The 20,856-nt window shown below is 53.8% G+C and overlaps 1 protein-coding gene across 3 annotated transcripts in view; it reads left to right on the top strand.

Moving 5' to 3' along the window:
- The first annotated feature begins 2,634 nt into the window (after positions 1-2,634).
- The window catches only part of LOC144950059 (FERM, ARHGEF and pleckstrin domain-containing protein 1-like), a 76,573-nt gene continuing 58,351 nt past the window's right edge, over positions 2,635-20,856 (top strand). For all 3 annotated transcript variants that reach the window (XM_078880049.1, XM_078880048.1, XM_078880047.1), the window contains exons 1-2: positions 2,635-2,929; positions 12,031-12,279. In XM_078880049.1, the coding sequence (XP_078736175.1) occupies positions 12,118-12,279 (162 nt within the window). In that variant the 5' untranslated portion in view covers positions 2,635-2,929; positions 12,031-12,117. The remainder of the gene's footprint in view (positions 2,930-12,030; positions 12,280-20,856) is intronic.

Genomic DNA, 20,856 nt, shown 5'->3' with positions numbered 1-20,856 from the left:
TTCGTCGTTCCCCCCGAGCACATTCCAAATGTTTAATCCTGCACAGTGTCCATGCCGAAGCCACGAGTTGAAGCCCGCTGGTTCGGCTTTGGTGGTGCGTGCACGCGCGTGTGTCAATATGCAAGTGGCACGCGGGCCGTGGCGTGTCTCGACTGCAGATGGAGGGCTGATGGATTAGAGATGGATTGCGTTTGAGTGTAAATGGTGAGTCGATGATAATTGGTTCTTTACCCTTCTATCTGGCAACAAAACTGACACCTTTTTTTGCCAGATAGAAGGGTAAAGAACCAATTATCATATTTTTACTGGCAAATGAGGTTCCCATGGTGAGTCGATGTGTCGACCAGCAGAGGGGAGGACTAGTGTGGAGAGGATGTGTGTGTGTAGGCTGTGTGTGTATGTTAGGTGGGCTAGTGTGGAGAGCGTGTGTGTAGGCTGTGTGTGTATGTAGGGTGGGCTAGTGTGGAGAGCGTGTGTGTAGGGTTCAGTGCCGGATTAAGCTCGTAGCATATGTTATAAAGGGGCCCTAAATTAAACAAATACATTTAACTAGCATAGAAAGTAATTGTATTTTTAAATTTGCTCTCCAGCCAGATAATACGACAAATCGCTAACCTGAAACACCCGGTCGTTCGTAAAAGTTGAAGGCGGTATAGTACTATAGTAATAGAGCAAGCGCAGAATCACTGAACCGGAATTGATTGCTTGAAAGCATTTAGCGCGGGGCCCTTGAAAGTGCGGGGCCCGTAGCTATTACGTGTAACTACTGCATGTGTAGCTACTACATGTGAAGTGTGTGTGTAGGTTGTAGAATTGTGTCATGTAAGACGCAATAGTAAGACACCGTAGTTATATTGAGTAGGGTGTGTGTGTGTAGGTTGTAGAATTGTGTCATGCAAGAACACTGCAATATGGAAGCGTTGGTATTGTAGAGGTGTGTGTGTGTGGATATAGGGGTGTGTATGTAGGGTTCTATGGGTAGTGGGTGTGTGTAAAGAGGTGTGAGGAGCGGTGGCGCAGTGGTTAGCGCTACGGTGACCCAGAGTTCGAGTCACTCTCACGACCGGTGCCGAATATTTGAACTGGCACTGTGCCTCCCCGAGGTAGACTCAGCCGTAATTGAGTGAGCCGGTTCGTCGTCTAAACGCCAGTACCGGGCGAGACAAAGGCGGCCGGGCGTGGTGTCGTCCACCCAACCCATGGTGAACCGTGCCGACCTTCATAGGTGTTCGCTATTAGCACCGTCTGTTAAAGGGGCTATACGGGGATCTTTGTGTGTGGAGTTAAGAGTTAACGCTGCAGTTGTGTGCTTGACATTAAGGTGATAGGTGTGTGTGTAGCGGCAGGGCAAATGTGTACTGTATGTGTAGAGGGTGTGTGTGTGTATGTAGGGAGGGCTAGTGTGTAGAGGGTGTGTGTGTAGTCTGTGTGTATGTAGGGGGGGGCTAGTGTGTAGAGGGTGTGTGTGTGTAGTCTGTGTGTATGTAGGGTTGGCTAGTGTGTAGAGGGTGTGTGTGTGTAGTCTGTGTGTATGTAGGGAGGGCTAGTGTGTAGAGGGTGTGTGTGTAGTCTGTGTGTATGTCGGGAGGGCTAGTGTGTAGAGGGTGTGTGTGTAGTCTGTGTGTATGTAGGGAGGGCTAGTGTGTAGAGGGTGTGTGTGTAGTCTGTGTGTATGTAGGGAGGGCTAGTGTGTAGAGGGTGTGTGTGTGTTGTCTGTGTGTATGTCGGGAGGGCTAGCGTGTAGAGGGTGTGTGTGTAGTCTGTGTGTATGTAGGGAGGGCTAGTGTGTAGAGGGTGTGTGTGTGTAGTCTGTGTGTATGTAGGGGGGGCTAGTGTGTAGAGGGTGTGTGTGTGTAGTCTGTGTGTATGTAGGGGGGGGGGCTAGTGTGTAGAGGGTGTGTGTGTGTAGTCTGTGTGTATGTAGGGATGGCTAGTGTGTAGAGGGTGTGTGTGTAGTCTGTGTGTATGTAGGGAGGGCTAGTGTGTAGAGGGTGTGTGTGTGTAGTCTGTGTGTATGTAGGGGGGGCTAGTGTGTAGAGGGTGTGTGTGTGTAGTTTGTGTGTATGTAGGGGGGGGCTAGTGTGTAGAGGGTGTGTGTGTAGTCTGTGTGTATGTCGAGAGGGCTAGTGTGTAGAGGGTGGTGTGTGTAGTCTGTGTGTATGTAGGGGGGCTAGTGTGTAGAGGGTGTGTGTGTGTAGTCTGTGTGTATGTAGGGAGGGCGAGTGTGTAGACTGTAGAGGGTGGGTGTGTGTAGTCTGTGTGTATGTAGGGAGGGCTAGTGTGTAGAGGGTGTGTGTGTATAGTCTGTGTGTATGTAGGGAGGGCTAGTGTGTAGAGGGTGTGTGTGTATTCTGTGTGTATGTAGGGAGGGCGAGTGTGTGGAGTGTGTGTGTGTAGTCTGTGTGTATGTAGGGAGGGCTAGTGTGTCGAGGGTGTGTGTGTAATCTGTGTCTATGTAGGGAGGGCTAGTGTGTAGAGGGTGGTGTGTGTAGTCTGTGTGTATGTAAGGAGGGCTAGTGTGTAGAGGGTGTGTGTGTAGTCTGTGTGTATGTAGGGAGGGGGGCTAATGTGTAGAGGGTGTGTGTGTGTAGTCTGTGTGTATGTAGGGGGGGCTAGTGTGTAGAGGGTGTGTGTGTGTCGCGCTGCGCTGGAGGAATGTTTCGCTCTGCGTGGGGTCCGCGCTGCTGCGCGTAGCCACTCTCAGACTCTCCGGCTCTGAACGCTCTCGGCGCAGGCACCGTCGCTCCTGCGACCACAGCGGCAAGACACCGTTTGGGGGGGTGGGGGGACAGGAGGAGACACGAGGAGATAGACCCACGGAGACACAAGGAGGCAGACCCACGGAGACACAAGGAGACAGGACAACGACGGAGACAGGCGGACAGAGGCGAGCGGCAGAAGGAGAGGCGAGCACTGCGCTTCCGTGCAGGTGATGATGGCGGGACTCGCTCGGCCCCGTCTCCGCGTGTCTCCGTCTCCCCACGTCGGTGTCTCTGCGTACGTCGTGTCTCGATGTCTCGCGCGTGTGTGTAGATTGCAGCCCTGCGTGTGTGTCCGTGTGACGGTGTCTCTGTCCGCCTCGGTGTCTCTGTCTCACGGTGTGTGCGTCTGTCTCAGCCTCTCGCGACCGCTGTCTGTCTCTGTCTCTCTCTCTGTCGCTGTGTCTGTGTGCTGTGTCTCCGTGTGTGTGTCCCCGTGTGTCTGCATCTGCCCTTCCGTGTCTCCATTTCCGTGTCTCTGTGGTGGTGTGTTCGTCTCGCCGAGTTTGTGTCTCCGCATCGCTGCGTTAATCCGACTCCCGTCCGCCCCTCTCTGTGTGTGTGCGTACATCTGACTGTGTCTCTCTGTGTGTGTCTCTCTATGTGTGTGTGTCTCTCTATGTGTGTGTGTACATCTGACTGTGTCTCTCTGTGTGTGTGACTCTATGTGTGTGTGTACATCTGACTGTGTCTCTCTGTGTGTCTCTCTCTGTGTGTGTGTCTGTGTGTACATCTGACTGTCTCTGTGTGTGTCTCTGTGTGTGTGTGTGTACATCTGACTCTGTGTGTGTCTCTCTGTGTGTGTCTCTGTGTGTGTGTCTCTGTGTGTATCTGACTGTGTCTCTGTGTGTGTATCTGACTGTGTCTCTGTGTGTGTGTCTCTCTCTGTGTGTGTGTACATGTGACTGTGTCTCTGTTGTGTGTCTCTCTGTGTGTGTGTATCTGACTCTCTCTGTGTGTGTATCTGACTGTGTCTCTCTGTGTATGTCTCTCTCTCTATGTGTACATGTGACTGTGTCTGTGTGTGTGTCTCTCTCTCTCTCTGTGTGTCTGTGTGTGTGTGTACATCTGACTGTCTCTCTGTGTGTGTGTCTCTCTGTGTTTCTCTGTGTGTGTGTGTGTACATCTGACTGTGTGTCTCTCTCTCTGTGTCTCTCTGTGTGTGTGTACATCTGACTGTGTCTCTCTGTGTCTCTCTGTGTGTGTGTACATCTGACTGTGTCTCTCTGTGTCTCTCTGTGTGTGTGTGTACATCTGACTGTGTCTCTCTCTCTGTGTCTCTCTCTCTCTCTCTGTGTATATCTGATTGTGTCTCTCTATCTCACAGTCGCTGTCTCGCCCTGTCCGAACAATCGCCGTTGCCTCTGCGCACCCTGGCGCCTCACCTCTGTCCCCCCCCCTCCACACGTGTATCTCTCCATCTTGGTTATATCTGTAGCAGAATGCGCTCTCAATCCATGTCTCTCGCTATACGTCAGCTTCTACACATGCCTCTGTCTCTCTCTGAATCTTGGAAGGTGTCCATGCACCCGGCGTTGTATCGCCATCATAGCCGTCGTCTCTCTCTCTGTGTTTCTCAGCCCGTCTCTCTGTCTCCATTTGAATGTCTGCCCCTCTGCGACGTGCAACAGCGTTAGACGGAGTGTGTATCAGGTATTCCGGATGACTTGGCCTTATCACATATCGAATGAGGCGTCAGCCTGGACATTTCTTTGGATGCATGGCCACGATGCAACAACAGGTCGCCGCTATAGGATGCGGTGGTTGTTAAAACATTTGTGTTGTTGTACTATACATCTATGTCCCTCTCACGTCGCCCAACTCGCATTGACCAGCGTGGTGAAGTATGGTCCAATAGAAATGGGAAAAGCGGCTGTTACCAGCACACAAAGTGTCGATCAGCCACGTGTTGTGCGTACGAGTCCTGCCCATTGCTGCTGGTGGTGGCACGCGCACAATGCACTACGATCTCTCTACTAACCTGAGTTCGACTCCTGTCTGTAACGTCTACCCCCATCACCTGTCACATTCTGTGAAGCTGACGGTGATCCTAAGCATGCCCTAGGATGCGGGGTTTCGTCGGATTTATTTGAAACCTCTACGGTGCAGGGTGTGTAAACATCGCCTCCAGGGAGACAAAGGCGGACCCGACAGTCTGTTACGGTGAATACCGGGGGAGTTTTTTTGTCTTTTGTTTGCCCAAACAGTCCGGCATCTTTACATAGCCATCATAATTTACAGCCATTTGCCAACTCCCCTGTTGGATGAAATCTCTGTACGGGTAATGCGTTCATACACAATTTTAGTGTGTATGTGTGTGTGTGCGCGCACGTGTGTGGATGTGTGTGCACATATGCAGTTGTTATGTGTACGTAGTACGAGTTTTATGCGTGTGTGCGTATTCGTGTTTGTGTGTGTGCACGCCCCGGTAGAATCGGTATGATTCAAGCTCGCTATCGATTGTATGCATAGATTGATGGTTATCGAATGCTTTGCATGGTAAGTACAAATGTGCATTCATTTAATTGCGTGCGTGTGAAAATGATTTCCCTTGTGCGATGTGTGAATGTCGTAACTGTGGGGAGACAAAGGCGGTCGGGCGGGGGCGATGGCCCACCCCGTGCCGTTTTTCGTCCTTCGGAGGTGCGCCGCTCACAGCACTTGCCCCAATAATCTGAGCAGGCTATACGGGGGATCTTTGTCTCTCGGTATCTGTGGACATAATGGTTGGTGTGTGTGCGTGTTCACGCCACTCCAGCTGACACCAATGGGATCTAATTAAGCCATTTAAACAATATTGCTGTTTGTGTGTTAGTGGTGTGTGTGGTGTGTGTATGGTGGTGGTATGGCAGTGGTGTGTGTGTGTATGGTGTGTGTATGGTGTGTGTGTGTGTGTGGTAGTGGTGTGTGTGGTAGTGGTGTGTGTGTGGTGTGTATGTGGTAGTGGTGTGGTGTGTATGTGGTAGTGGTGTGTGTGTATGTGGTAGTGGCGTATGTGGTAGTGGTGTGTGTGTATGTGGTAGTGGTGTGTGTGTATGTGGTAGTGGTGTGTGTGTATGTGGTAGTGGTGTGTGTGTGTATGGTGTTTGTGTATGGTGTGTGTATATGGTGTGTGTATGGTAGTGGTGTGTATGATGTGTGTGGTGTGTGTGTGTATGGTGTGTGTGTGGTAGTGGTGTGTGTGTTGGGGAGCGGTGGAGCAGCGGTTAGCTCGACGATTATCTGAACCCGTCCTGGGCCTGCCAGGACCGGTCGAGTTTCTAGTTTAGTTTCAAACGAGTACCTGGTGCCGTGTGTAAACATCGCCACTAGGGAGACAAAGGCGGCCGGGCGTGGTATTGACCTCTCGGGCGCCATGCCGGCCTTCATAGGTGCTCGCTTAACAGCACTTGCCCCAGCAGTCTGTTAAGGCTCCAGGAGGGATCTTTGTATTCACTGAACACGTGTAGCTTCATCTCTTCATCTCCACCTGGTCTTCCTTGACCCCATTTGGGACGTGAGATCACTGGGTGTCAGCTTGGTGTGCTCACATCATCAACAAAGGAAGGATTGCAAGCGTGGCCTGTCTCTCAAGTGCAGGACATACATCACCCCCTGTGTGTGCGTGTGTGAATATGAAGAGTGCTAGAGGCTTTAGGCACAATGCCATATTTCGAAGACAAATATCACCCACCGTTTGTCTTCCCGCACAGAGAGTTGGAGCAAATGCTGTTCGCGAGCACCTTAGAAGGGCTGCTGGCACGGCGCACGAGGGGGGGGGGGGGGGGTCGCAACCACGCCCGGCCGCCTTTATCTCCCCAGCGCTAATGTTTTGCACACCGCAGTCAGGTGTTCATTTAAGGCCGAGTCTACGTAGGGGAGGCCCCGCCACCGGTTCAGATATCGCAATGCCACTGCCGTTAGCCGTGGCCGAGAATTGAACCCACGTCGCCGGGTTCAAAGCGCAAATCACCAGGCCACTACACAACAACTTACGTAGCACTTTCAATAAGATACAAAGAACAACCCCCACCACCGTACTAAGTAGCCTTGACAGAATGTCGGGCAAGGGCTGTTAGCGAGCACGTATGGAGGCGGGCCACGGCACAGACAACAACACGCTCTGCTGTGCGAGGTTGTCACACACAGAACGCGCATTCATGAGATGAATGTAGGTCAAGCCTGCCCCTGATTATTAAAGAGATGCTACCATTCTAGCGCCGAAGGATGCTCGCAGTCGGTGTGATGGTAAGCACCACCGAGGCTTGCAATCCAGAGGTCGGCGGTTTCGATTTCCCGGCGTGGCAGTTGAAGCAATGGGCAGGTTGCTTAAAATCTCCCTGCCCTTGCACACATCCACCCAGCCGTGGAAATGGGTGCGCATCACAATCAGCCTATAGGCGGGTGGAATACATGGTGGGCTAAAGCCGTGGGCGTTTCCGACCTCTTCTGACCATCGTGGAAGAGTAGGCCAAAGAACACCCTCTGGGGAGGGTCTCCCCGGAGCTCCCTCTAGTGGGGGGCGCCTTCCGCCAGCGGTGGCCCGAGCGAGCAATTGCGGGGCTACACCTTTACCTATTATCGTCCAAGCAAAGCCTCGAGGCGTCCTCCTGTGTGTGTGTGTGTTGCTGTGTCCTGCGCACACATTAATTAATCACAGCAGTGTACAGCACTTGGGTTTACTGTAATGATATTTTATTTCTCGGGGGTTGTCCGCGATTTTACTCCTCGTATCCGCGGATGAAAAGAAATCGCGGATAATTGGAGTAATTCGACACGCGGCTACTCAACTTTATCCGCGAACAATCGTATTCGGAAGCCGCTTCACTTCGCGCAATGGATACAATGGAGGATAACCGCGGATAACGAAGGACGAATTGGCGGGGCTGTCGGTAATGGGAGTTTTTGCAGACCCTACAGCTGCTACGGATCATACAAGCCGGGAGTCCTGTAATAGGGCTCCATCGCATTGTGCCCATACACAGCGGATACATGGATAGTTTACCAGACATATACACGCGGAGCCCACGGGGTTGGCAGCAGTGCCGCACATTCAACTGTTGTGCTGCACTTCTATGAACCCCAGTGATGTACCCCCCCCGCTTTCACCCAGCCACCCTGACCAGCGAGCATGCTCAGACAGCTCCTGCCACCCACGCAATGTGCGGAGGGGCCTCATCCAGCAGTGGATTGACAATAGGGCTGTACTTGCACACATATATACATACCACATAGGTATCCACCGTGTACTTCAAAGACAAAATCCCCCGTATAGCCTGTAACAGACTATTGGGGCAAGTGCTGTTAGCGAGCACCTACCAAGGCCGACACGGCACCGAGGGGGTGGGTCGCCAACATCTCGCCCGGCCGTCTTTGTCTCACCAGTGGTGATGTTGACACCAGGTACTATACGAATTTGAGGCTGAGTCGAACTAGGGGAGGCCCAGGACCGGTTGAGATAATCGTTAATGGTGTTGGCCGTGAGCGGGAATCGAGTTTTGGTCGCCGGGTTCGTAGTGCACCACGCTAACCGCTACACTGCCGCTCCCCGTGGCGTGATGCACCGTGTACATCACATCCCACACACCTGTACAACATGAGGCCCATGCTATGCACGTGGCATATCACGCAGGTACATATACAGCATTCACACCACACCTATATTCACCACGAAGGCCACACGCAAACGCCACTTAGGCGGGCGGTGGTGGCTATGCTAGACTGTAAATCCAGCCACCTTGGAGGCAGCGAGGGTTTGTGGTTTGCAGCAATGTAGGGACAGATTTCGATTTAAAGCTTTCGTGACTGCAGGGATTCATCTTCTTGGTTCTTTCGGTAAAGTCACGTAGAATGGAAATAATAAAATAATAATAAAATAAAACATAATAAGATAATTCTCACGGCGTTTCGGCCGTCCTCAGACGCTGTCTCCCCGACAGACCTGGTCTTCACCTGAGGACGGCTGATTGCGTTGTGGCCGAAACGTCGTGAGAATTATCTTATTATGTTTTATTTTATTATTTCCCTTCTACGTGACTTTACCGAAAGAACCAAGAAGAATGTAGGGACAATTCCTTCTCGTGGGTGTTGAGGAGGTTGGCATACCCTGGCTCGCCAGGAGAAGGCGGTACAGCAAAGTGCATACTAATCTCCATCTGTCCCTTCTGTACGGGAATATGGCGTTGCCCCCTCTCGCACGTGTCGGGTTTCGACTTGCATGAGATTTTAGTTTTAAGCGAATGGGGGGGGGGGGGCTTCTGTCTGGCCGAAGAGAGAGAGGGGAGAGAGAGAGAGTCGGCATTGTGAAGTGACAATTCATGGAGAGTCATTGCGTCAACTCTACGCGCTCTCACGGGGGTCATGCGATACTAACGATGTGGCATTCGTCCAGATCTTTGACCCCTCCGCTCATTGTTTCTGATGCCCTGTGTGCTTGGCGGATTAGCTAGCTTCGATTCGCCCTTCGCAAAGGTGGCTCAGCGGGTAGACCGTGGGGGGATATATGCAGCGACGCGACTCGTTCGACCCGTTCTCCCAGCTGGCTGCGCGGACACTTGAGATGTCCAACAGCATAACAACACCACCTCTCTCTCTTTCACGCGTGTGCGAGCGCGCGCGCGCGTACAGCCGGCACGTGTGTAGTTCGCGAGACTGTACGTTGAGCGGGGAGCGCCGCTGTCGTGGTGAGTGCGCTGCGCTACGCATCAGACGCTCACCCGAGTTCGATTCCCGCTCTCGGGCCCAACACCGGTGACAATTATCCGAACCGCTCCTGGAACTCCACGAGGTCGACAGCCTCAAATGAGTACCTGGTGTGGTGTGTAAGCATTGCCACGAGGGAGACAAAGGTGGTCGGGCGTGGTGAGGGCCATCCACTCCCATGTGTGCTGGCCCGGCCTTCATAGGTGCCGCTCACGAACAGCACTTGCCCCAACAGTCCGTTAAGCCGATGCGGGGGGGGGGGTTTGTGGCGAGTGACAGTGGGGCCGTCCATAAATGACGTCACGCGATTTTGGACGATTTTTGACCCCTCGTCACACGGCGTCACAAAAGTCAGATTCCCCCCTCAAATATGACGTCACAAAGCTCTGCCCCCCCCCCCCCAAAACCATATTTCCATTTTGAAAATAAAACATGCTTCAAATGGCTTTAAACTATTGTCATTGTAGTGCGTATTTAATGTGGCGCTGCACTCTGATGTTGTAGGAGAAAACATTTATTATAAAGTCTATTTAATTAAGTAACGTGTTGTCTAAATTTATTTAAAGTTGCGCATTTTGATGTGACGTCACATTTCTCAACCCCCCCCCTGGTCACACATCGTCACAAATATGTGACCCCCCCCCCCCACCCCCCTAGGTGCGTGACGTCATTTATGGACGGCCCCAGTGTTGTGGTTCGTGCACTTTGCTACGAACCTGCCGACCCGAGTTCCAATATCAGCGATGGGTATCTGGCCTTCCCCTAGGCCGACTCAGCCTTAAAATGAGGACCTGGCAGGGGGTGTAAATATCAGTACTGGGGAGACAAAGGCGGCCAGGAGTGGAGCTGAAAACCCATGCTCTTGGGTACAGTGATGGCCTTCAGAGGTGCTCACGAACAGCCCCAACAATCTAAGTAGGTTATAAAGGGATCTTTGTATAATAGGGCCTGTCACAGTATTGAACACATGGAGTAACAGGAGTAATTTCAGAAGAAGAAGAGGAAAAACATCAAGAGGCTGACATTACGTCTATGTATCACCTGCCATGCGAGTATTTCAATGCCGTGTTCTAAATGCGTGGCAGAACAGTGGTTACCACACCCTGCTATGAGCCCAGAGACGTATCCCGGCCATTGGTAACATCGTCCGTGCCGAGCGACTTAAGAACCGGTCCGTGTCCACCACCTCCTTTCTTTTCACCATCACGCACTGGCCGGCGTGGTGAAGTATGGTCAAATAACCCCCAGTAGCGGATTGACAAGAGGCGGGAAAATATCGTTATTTATATTTATGAATTATTGCAATTTTTTGCCCACCGATGCTGGAGTTTACCAATGCTTCGGAAAGATAAAGGGGCAGATCCTGCAATCGCTCGCACCACTGCTGACGGAAGGGCATCCACTACGTGGAGCTCTAGAGAAGCCGCTCTAGAAGGTTTAAAAAACAAAACGAATCTGGCCAGAAGTCTTGGAAGAGCCGGGAGTGCCGCACACTTTACCGCACCACATTGCGATCCGCCGGTCGAGTTTGGTATTGCTGCTGGGTGAACAGAGAGGCGGAGGAGATTTGGGAACTCGTTTGAACTGCTACACCGGGGAGATTGAACGGGCGAGCTCTGCACTGTGAGCCCAGTGCGCTGCTAACCATTCCAACCGAGGTGCTACATGAGAAGGTTTCTTAACAGATGGGAGTGGTAATTCGACTTTGCTGTTCTCGTTATAGTCCGACGGTAAAATCATGCACGCGTTGTCGCAGACGTTTCGGGCCTGCGCCCAGCGGACATCAATCGAGACGTGACACCAGTCCTGCGTCCTTGTTTATTTCTCAATTCCCCCCCCCCCAACCACCTTCTCCGTGTGGCGTTCGCGAACTGTACGTCCGGTGCGAGCCGGCCTGGCAAGTAGCTCTGTCTCGAAGTTGCGACCCGCTCCGCGCTCGCCACTGACCCGGCCCTCCCGTGCCACGGGAGGCGGTCGCGCAACTCCGTGAGGAGCGCGACCCCGTGAGGATCGGTGAAGCTCGTCTCCTGCCGAGCGTGGCCCTCTTGTCCACTCCGTCGCTGGATCAGGGTGTCCCCCAATCCGCCCCGGCCTCCTGAGGGCGACGGGGTCCGTTGAACGTATTTCGCTGTGCCGGTTAGCGCCGGTTGGTTAAGGCGGGGAGCGCCCAGACGTCAGAGGTCATGTGGTCACGCGTGTGTTTTAAACAAGCGGTTTACAAACAGCTGCTTGCAACAAGTGTCTCTTCGTACGTGGCTGGGTCCATTCGCACGTCTAGACGAGTGTCGGGGTGACAGACCGACCAACTCTCGGACCGACCCTCCGACAACCCCTCGCGCTGACTGACTAACTGTCCAACTGACCCTCGGGCCAAGCGACCAACCATTGGACAAAACAACGGACATTCCGACCGACCTTCTGACCGACCGACCGACCGACCGACCGTTGGGACCGTCTCTCCGACCAATCCATCGGACAGACCAACCCGACCCTCGGACCGACACCACGCGCTTCCGAAGCGCGCACAGCTGAGAGCGCTACTCGACGAGCGCGACGTTTATGCCGCCTCCTCCCTCCCCTTTCCGTGCAGGCGAAGCGGCGGTCGGGTGGGGCCGGTGCCGGCGGCGGCGCCGGCGTGCGGCGCCGTGACCGCTCGCGGGACGCCCGGCGCGAGGCCATGGGCGACGTTCGGGACGGGGCCCCCGGGGCAGACGGCGCGGGCGGCGAGCCGGCGAGGGCGACCCCGAGCCCGCGTGCGACGACGGCGAAGCCTCGCGGCAAACTCCTGCCCCTCAAGGTGGTCTTCCTCGACGACTCCGAGAAGACGTTCGAGGTGTCGGTGAGTGATGCGGCGGTTGACCCCCTTGTGCCCCCCCCCCCCTCCGCACCTCTTCCCACCACCCCTTCCGCGCGGGCCGTCCATGATCGAGGGCCGCATCGATCGGCCCGCCAGAAACGAAGCGCGACGGGGGAGCTCCCTGGTTGTGATGCCGCCGACGCCGCGTGTTCTTCGCGAACGACGTCCCGACGTTTCGCTCCCGCTTGCCGGGAGCTTCTTCAGGAACGGCGCGGTGCTGCGAGCGGCTTTTGCGCGCGGCTCTCTCGCTTGCCATCGCGTCGTCGGCGGGGCCTGCGCCAGCTTTTGCCGCTCACCTTGCAGAAGCGACGGTCCGTTTTGCTGCGAGTCGAACCGTCGGTTTGTTTAAAATTCTCAGCGTTGGATCGTTTTTTTGCAACTTGCGTGAAACACTGCCAGTGTGCATGTCATTTAAAAAGGAAAAGCTCTCTTTTAAGATTTCCGATGCGTGGAACATTCCAACAATAAACAGACTGCCTGGCGGGCGTCGCTACAGGTCATGCGGCGTCATTATTTACAGAGCTCATTTTGGAGATTTTTACTGGGTTGGCTGAACTTTTCTTAAAATAAACACTCGAGGAGTGGGGAAAGAGGGAGGGAGGGAGGGAGGCCGGGGATGTTGATGTCTTCTGTCGGCGTCATTGGTGACCAGGCCGAAACCCTTTCCTGGTTTCATCACAAATGTCTAAAAAGACCCCGGATTTAAGGGTTCATCGCAGTGATGGGTCAGTGCGCGGTCCTCAGTCAATCAGTCGAACTGGGCCTGACTTGTAAAATGAGCGTTTGCGTTCGAGACGCATGCGGCTTGCAACTCATTGCAGCTGTGAATTTCAGGTAACGTCACAGTAGGTTGGAGTGGCTTGCAACTCATTGCAGCTGTGCAAACTCACAAAAATGTATCGCAAGGACGTTCGTTTGTGAAGACCGCTCCAGTCGACAGAGAAATCACCACCCATTGCTTTTCTTTTTTTCCCCATCTTATTTTATACGTGGGGATGATCTTGTAAAACCAAACCCCCCAAGTCTCTCCGTTTTTAATATCTTTCGACATTTGCTCGAGCGTGGGCCCGGCTTCAAAGCCACGAGTGACAGCCGTGGATGGTAGCCGAGTGGTTAACGTCGAGCGCATTGCATTGTGTCAACAACATTTTACGCGAATGTATTTAAAAGGAAAGATTTAAGATTACTGAGAGATTTTGTTTGGAGCTCAGTCGCTGTGTGAGTTTAACTGTTCACGGGTTGTCCACTCCGTCTCTCTCCGGCGTCTCCCGTCTGTGTGCTACGGTCATTGCCCAAAACACGTGACCTGTTTTTATTTGTTTACTTTTAAGGCCTTAACGTTAGTGAGGGATGTGTTGAGTTTATTGTGCACCACTGTCAATGCTGCTGCAGCAGCAGCAGCGTCGCCCAAATGATTTCTTCTAAAATTAGGGTCAGACACGATCCGTACGGGTGTGTACGCGTCGTGGCGGCGAAGGGGTTTCCCGTGCCGAGCGCTATGAACCACCCGGCAACCTGGGTTCAATTCTGGCTCACAGATGAAGTCAGTGTGCGAGTGATATCAGAACCTGTCCTGGGCCTCTCATCGTATGGACAGCCTTGAACGAGTAAAGTTCCTGGTGCGCTGTGCCACATATCGTAAACATCAGCACTGCACAGAGAGAGAGGGAGAGATGGCCCAGTGCTGTGCTGTCCACACCGGCCTTAATAGGTGCTCGCCAACAGCACTTTGCCCAACGGCCTGTGAGGCTGTGCAGAACATCGTTGTTGTCTTTGTGCACTTGACGGGAATTTAAGGATGTTGGCGTCAGGAGTCTGCAAGGTTTGGCGTCAGGCGCTCGTGTGTGTGTATAGAGCTAGTGTGTGTGTGTGTGATGTTTGTGTGTGTCTGTGGTGCGAGTGTGTGGTGCTTGTGTGTGTGGTGCGAGTGTGCGGTGGGTGCTAAGTGAGTGAGCGGCGTGAGTGAAGGGCGGTGACTGTCAGTCCGTGCGCGAGCCTGGCAAGCCCGGCCCGGCTTGGTGCGGAGTCGCCGATCTTCTCCCTGCAGCTCCACTGCTGCCCGTGGTGGCGTGAAGTTTTGGCAGGGGTCTGTGCTGCCAACCCCGGTGCTGCCGGGGGTCTGCGTCTCTCCCCCCCCCCCGGCCTCTTGGCGAAGTCGCTGCACGGTGCGGCCTCGTGACGAGTGCCCGAGAAGGAGATTGCCGCTGCCGTACTTGGCGTGCGCTTTCGGACGTTGGCAACAATTGCGAACACGGTTTGCGTGCAGGCCAAAGAGTGTTGGAGTTGTGGTTTTTTTGACAATCTCAATTTACCTACGAATGTGTGTGTGAGTGTGGTGCGAGTGTGTGTGTGTGCCCTTGGGAGTGGTTAGCGTGTTGCACCACGAACCCGGCGACCCGGGTTCGATTCCCGCTCAAGGCCAACACCGGTGGCGATTATCTGAACCGGTCCTGAGCCTCCCCTAGGTTGACTCGGCCTCAAATGAGTACCTGGTGGTGGTGTGTAAACATTGCCACTGGTGAGACAAAGGCGGCCGGGCGTGGTGCTGGCCACCCACACTCCTCGTGCGCCGTGCCGGCCTTCATAGGTGCTCGCTAACAGCACTTGCCCCTACAGTCTGTTGAGGGAATCGTTGTATTTGTCTTTGGGATTAAAGCCACGGATTGTAGCAATGGCTGGCGGTTGGCTGGTGCTTCTAGCTCAAGCGTTCACGTACGAGTTGAGAGTGTGCGTGGAGAGTAGTGGTGGAGTGTTTTTCTTCCCGCGGATAAAGTCATTGGCAAACGATACCATAACCACAACCTGTGCTGCGCGAGCAGCAGTAGTCGTAGGAGTGATGTCGGGCGGCGTGCTTGGGAGTTATTTGGTGGACGCGTGGTTTCGCTCGCCCAGTAAACATGCAAACGTTGGGGCAGCGTTGGTGGATGTTGCGCAAACGTTGACCTCGACGTTGACACCAAACTTTGGCATCGACTTTGCATGAATCACCGTGAGGTGGTCGAGTAGTGGCGCGTCGGTGTTGGTGGTCACGAGTGTTGAGCCTTCACCACCGTCCACAACGAGATGCACGTTGAGCGAATGAAGCCACTCGAGGTGCAGGTTTTCAGTGACCTCGTGAACGTAGAGATGCTCGCGTGCGTCTTGACCCGCACGGAGGGAAGCTCTGAACCTCCGCCTTCTCTGGGGATGAACCTTTGTTCATCTGAGCCCCATTACCGTGGCTGAAAATGATTTTTCCCTCTGCCTAGATGGCCGCTGGACGACCGTGCCACACTCCTGCAAACACTCCGATTGCGTAACGCGCCACGCACGCCAGTACAATTAAATTTGGTGTTTGTGAAGAATGTGACCGTTTGAACGCAATTGAATCTCCGTGTTCTCGCGAACACGCCGGGGGTGGAGGGAGAGGAGCGCACGCCAACATTGAGGGGGCATTGAACAAAACGACGAGAGAGATTTTTTAATTTTAACGCGTTAACTTTGGAGACGCGGTCGTCCATGAAACATTGCACGCCTACACAAACAAAACACAGGTTCCACGTGTAGCCTTAACAGATTATTGGGGCAAGTGTTGTTAGCGAGCACCAATGAAGGCCGGCATGGCACACGAGGGGGTGGGTGTCCAGCACCACGCCCGTCCGCCTTTTTCTCCCCATTGGCAATGTTTTTACGCACCACGCCAGGTACTCATTTGAGGCTGAGTCGACCTAGGATAGACCCAGTACCGGTTCAGATAATTGTTACTGGTGTTTGCTGTGAGCGGGAATTAAACACGGGTTGCCGAGTTTGTAGTGCAGGGCGTTAACCGCTACACTACTGCTCCCCACAAACAACACACACCACACGCTGTCACACAGCACAAGCAGAAACACAACGACAATAACACCCACACCATTCGTCACCAAGTGTTGGTTATGTCACCATCCCACTTGTGCCAGGTTGGACCCACTTTCAGGCCAAGTGCTGAGGGCTCGCTGGAACAAGGTCACTGGACCCGAGCAAGAGTTATTGGATAACTGAGATGACTGGTGGATGATTCATGAACACACACACACACACTTACATATACAGTACACTTGGTAAGTAAAGACAAAGTAAGTGAGTGCCTATTCAGGCCAATAGAGCTGACCTAACGGATAACCAACACATCCATCAAAAACATGGTGTGGTCTTAAAAAATAAAATAAATCGAGAGGCCAGGGCGATGGAGTGGATAAGATTTGGAGACCACGGGGCCTGATGAGAATTAAATGGAATTGTTTTTCTTCTGATAAACAGGTTTTGTTAATTGGCATACAAATAGTTACCCAATAGTAGCTGTTGAATACCAGACGGACACCAGAAAAAATCCACGAATCAAAAAGTACGACCACTAAATAAACTGATTAAAAAAAGTTTCATTAGAAAAATATTGCTGGCGCATTGCATTGTGGGAAGGCGTGCTCTCGTGAGCACAAGGCACAAATCCGCTCGGCAGTGCAAAACAAAAGAGACAAGATTCCAAACAAATAATTCGAGAACATTACTTTGGATGTACACTCGGGTGATGGGCGGGGCAGGTCAGGCATCAGTCACTACCGACTGCTTAGAATTAAGTTCCAGGTGACGGGGATCGTAGCCCAGCGCAAACACTACCTCATCAACAGCTCCGTACAAACACTCGCGTACAAAAATAAACGCTCGCTCGCACGCACGCACTCTCGCTCACTGTGGTGCACTTTGTCACGGCGGCTGTGCGTAAGCTAACCCCGTGGCTGGACTTCCGCAAGCATCGCGATGGTTTCGACACACGAGCAGGAATGTGGAGCCAGCAGTTAGAACGCCCCACACCCGGTGGGGCATTTGGCGTCAGGGTTATGAGGTGGGTGGGGCAGGAGGGTGGCAAGGGGGGCGTGCGTTGGCCAGTGGTTATGTTAGCTAGCCTATTGGGCACCCTGATTGATCAGAATGTTTCTTTATCGTTGTGGGGAGGGGGGTGACTATTGCAATATGTAAAAGCATTGGCGCTGTGTTTTTAATTATCTCCATACGTTTGTTAGGATTAGCGCTGATGTTTAATGCACTTTTATTATTAATGCATCTGCTGTGGTGGCAGGGGGTGACTGGTGACCCTTGATCTACTTGGGGCCCTGAGCTTGTGCTTAGTTTGCTTCTGCCGAGAGCCGCCAATGGGGGTAGAGCCAGGGGGTTGGAGGGGAAGGGGGGGCTGGTGGAGGGGAAGGGGGGGGGCTGGTGGCCGGTCCCAGGTGACGCTGCCACGCCCCGCGATTGGCTCGCCTCCCTCCCGAGGTGTTTAAAACGAGGGCCGCCGTGAACTCGCTACTCACGGACGTAACCTCGACGATCATCGCCATCCGCCGTGGTCAATCCGCCGCTGGGCGAAAGCCTCTCCCGAGCCACCGCCGCCGCCACTTGGCACGATCCTGCGGCTGAACCAACCTTCCCGCGGCACCTTTTGGAAAAAATTATACGAGCCTCGACATAACGATATTATACAAAGGTTACCGCACGGCGCGCCACAGTACTGCCACGCATCGTGGCCGGCCGGCCGGCCCGTAACGCACGCCACCGCTGGCACCCGACTCACTGCGGGGGGTTTCCCACGTCACCTGAGACAAAGGTCGCCCGCTGTCTCGAGTCTTGACCACGTGGGCGATTGCCTCCTCCCCGGCAGGGGCGCCTCTCACCTGATAACAGGATCCTCAGGGCGGTCAAACTCCTCTCGCCTGTCGTGGTGGCGCGGCGGTCCCCGTCGACAGATCCCAAGCGGCACCCAAAGTCACTCCCTGGCGTTATCCCCGTCGGCTTGGCCCAGCGGCAAGGCGCCGGGGGAAATGTGATGGTACGGTCGCCGCCACTCTCTGGGCTACTCATTCTGAACCATGAAAAGGATGTGGGGTGGTCGAATTGAGCGCTTTCGGAATAACCTATCCACAGACACACGTGGACAATAGGATGGATTTTGCTAACATTCTCAGATGACTCCTTACATCCGAGAACAAAAAAAAACGCAGATAGCACGAAGAATACATCTCCGGATAATTGCAAAACTTGTCAATAACAACAACGCCGTGTTGCCTTGAATTTTTTTTTTACGTAAAACAGGTGACGTTTTGGGCAATGGCCCTTTTTCATGACGTTACTTTCAGACATGGCCCACATTTCATGAAAAATCATTGAGGAGGGCGACTGTTCCCAAACTTCGCCGATTACATATTTTTACTTTGAAGGCCACGCACCGTTATTGACGACGTTTTGAGTTGTTGTTGATCGTGCCAATGCAGCAGCGTCACCAAAGAGTGGTACAGATAGATACCCCGGGTTGTTTGTGGATCGATTGCTGCCGTGGTTAACCCTTTCCCGTTCTGAGACGTCTGCAAATTGCAGAATGGGTGGGTGGTGCCCTGTTCACCGCTGAACCTCGGAACGCGCGAGCGGTTCGGCGTTTATTTTATTTTGAGAGGCGTAGCAGCAGCGCCGTCGTTTTTAAAGACATCGTGCTCACCGCAGAGAACTGTAGCAACACAACCGCACTCTATAATAGCTGGCGCCAAACTGTGCCACACCCCCTCCAGCATAGCTTTGTCGAAACCTCGGTACCAATAAGGTTAATCAATTTTTTCTTCCGGTCACTAGGAGTTCCCGCCGCTTGTAGTATGGCCACGGATGACAGGAGTTGAGGTGTGTCTTTGAGCTCCGACCGACTGTTCATGTCGCTCATGTGAGATGCACTTACATCACTCCGCACCGACCCTCTGGGTCATCACGTTGTCATCCCGACCGACTGTTGGTTCGAATCGCCTGAGTTCACACGCAGTTCACCGCGCTGGAGTGGAGCAATGCAACAGAATTTTGTTACCTGGCTTGATAATGATAATGGGTCACGTGCACGTGTGCGTTGGATGGGGAGCGGTGGCGCATCGGTTAGCGGCACTGCGCTTCTGACCCGGTGAGTCGAGTTAGATTTCCCACTTCACGTCCTGGGCCTCTCCCAGGTACTGAAACGAGTACCTGATGCGGTGGGTAAACATCACCACTGGGGAGACAAAGGCGTGGTATTGGTCATCCACTCCCCCCTACGTGTGCCGTGCCGGCCTTCACAGGTGCTCGCTAACAGCGCTCGCCCCAATCTGAATGAAGGTTGCGAGTTCAATCCCTGGTTGGGGGTTGACTCAGCCCATCATCCCTCCGAGGTGGATCCAGTTGGCACCGCTTTGTGGCGAAGGCCGTAGCGGTTGTCCAGCGGGGAGGCCCGACCTCCGCCACGTGAACGTGGAATTTCCACCGCCGTCTCAGGGCTGTCATCAGGAGCCGAGCACTGTCTCAACGCTCCTTTGAGCAGGAAACCATCCTGTCGATACTTGTACGTTACAGTCAAAACAAATAATGAATTCTCGATTTAGCTCCAGATTTCGAGGGAGCGGGAGAGAGAGCGTGAGAGAGTGAGCCGGAGTGAGCGGGAGAGAGCCCTCGTCGGTACAGTGGATTGTGACGCTGTGCGGATTGTGAGCCCTACGAGTGAATGCTGATTGCTGGGGGTGGGGATGGCGGCGAGCCGGGGAGATGAGGGGGATGGGCGGTCACGCTGCCTCCAAGTGCCCCCACCCTGCGCCCCCGTCCTTAAGAGACTCCGTGCTCATGGAGGCCGCTTATGCTGCCAGAGAGGGTGAAGCCTAATGGGGCTGGGTAGATCTTGCCGACCGTCCTGGTTTTTCCGAAAGTAATTGGAGTGGTGGTCATCCCCTGTCAACACCCTCCCCCGCCCGAGCCGGTGCTGGAAATTCCACATCCCTCTGGTGGGGTCCGAGTCTATCCACAGGTCAACCACTGTTGACTTCCCCCCACAGATCGGTATTGAGTTTGTCCGGAGGGTGGCATGATGAGCCGAGTCAACCACCTCCCGGATCTGAATGTGAACTCTGTAACCTTCAGATTGAGAGCCGCTCGCTCGAGCTGCCCGGCCGGACGTCCTCCGTCCGAATGACGCGGCTGCTGTCGCGCGAAATCTTCGTGGGGCATTGATGAGTCCCCGCTTTTTTTTTTGTTAATCGGTTGGGTAATAATATGAACGACGGCACACCGCTCGACGACAAACGCATCCGCCGCGTGTGGTTCTTCCCCATCACGCCGGAATCGTGAAACATTCCTCTTCTCCCCGCGGTATGTCGTGGTTTCTTTGACCCTCAGAGGTGGCAACCCGGAGCTGGGTGGGAGTGGAGTGCTGCTAGAGCCCCCCCCCCCTCACCACCACCTCGCTGTGGCCTTCGCTGGGTTTGTGGCGAATTGGGGAGATTTGTTTATCCCTTTGCTCGCTCGCCGTACCCCGCTGTGCACTCCTTCACTACTTTCCTTCTTTCTCTCCTCTCTCTTCTCTCCCTCTCCCTCTCTCCTCTGCTTCTCCTCTCGTGCTGCACTCCAACGGCAAGGCGCTTCTCTTGCTCCGCTCGTCGGCACTGGACGCGGTCACCCAGCGCCCCGTCCTGCTTCTGCTCGTCTGCGTTTTTGCTTCGTTGAAAACGTGAATAAGAAGGGAAGGGAGCGAGAGCTAATCGACGTATT

The sequence above is a fragment of the Lampetra fluviatilis genome, chromosome 56 (genome assembly GCF_964198595.1).
Source record: "Lampetra fluviatilis chromosome 56, kcLamFluv1.1, whole genome shotgun sequence".
Taxonomy (NCBI): domain Eukaryota; kingdom Metazoa; phylum Chordata; class Hyperoartia; order Petromyzontiformes; family Petromyzontidae; genus Lampetra; species Lampetra fluviatilis.
Note: the sequence above shows the minus strand (reverse complement) of the source record. Positions and strands in the feature narration are given on the sequence as shown.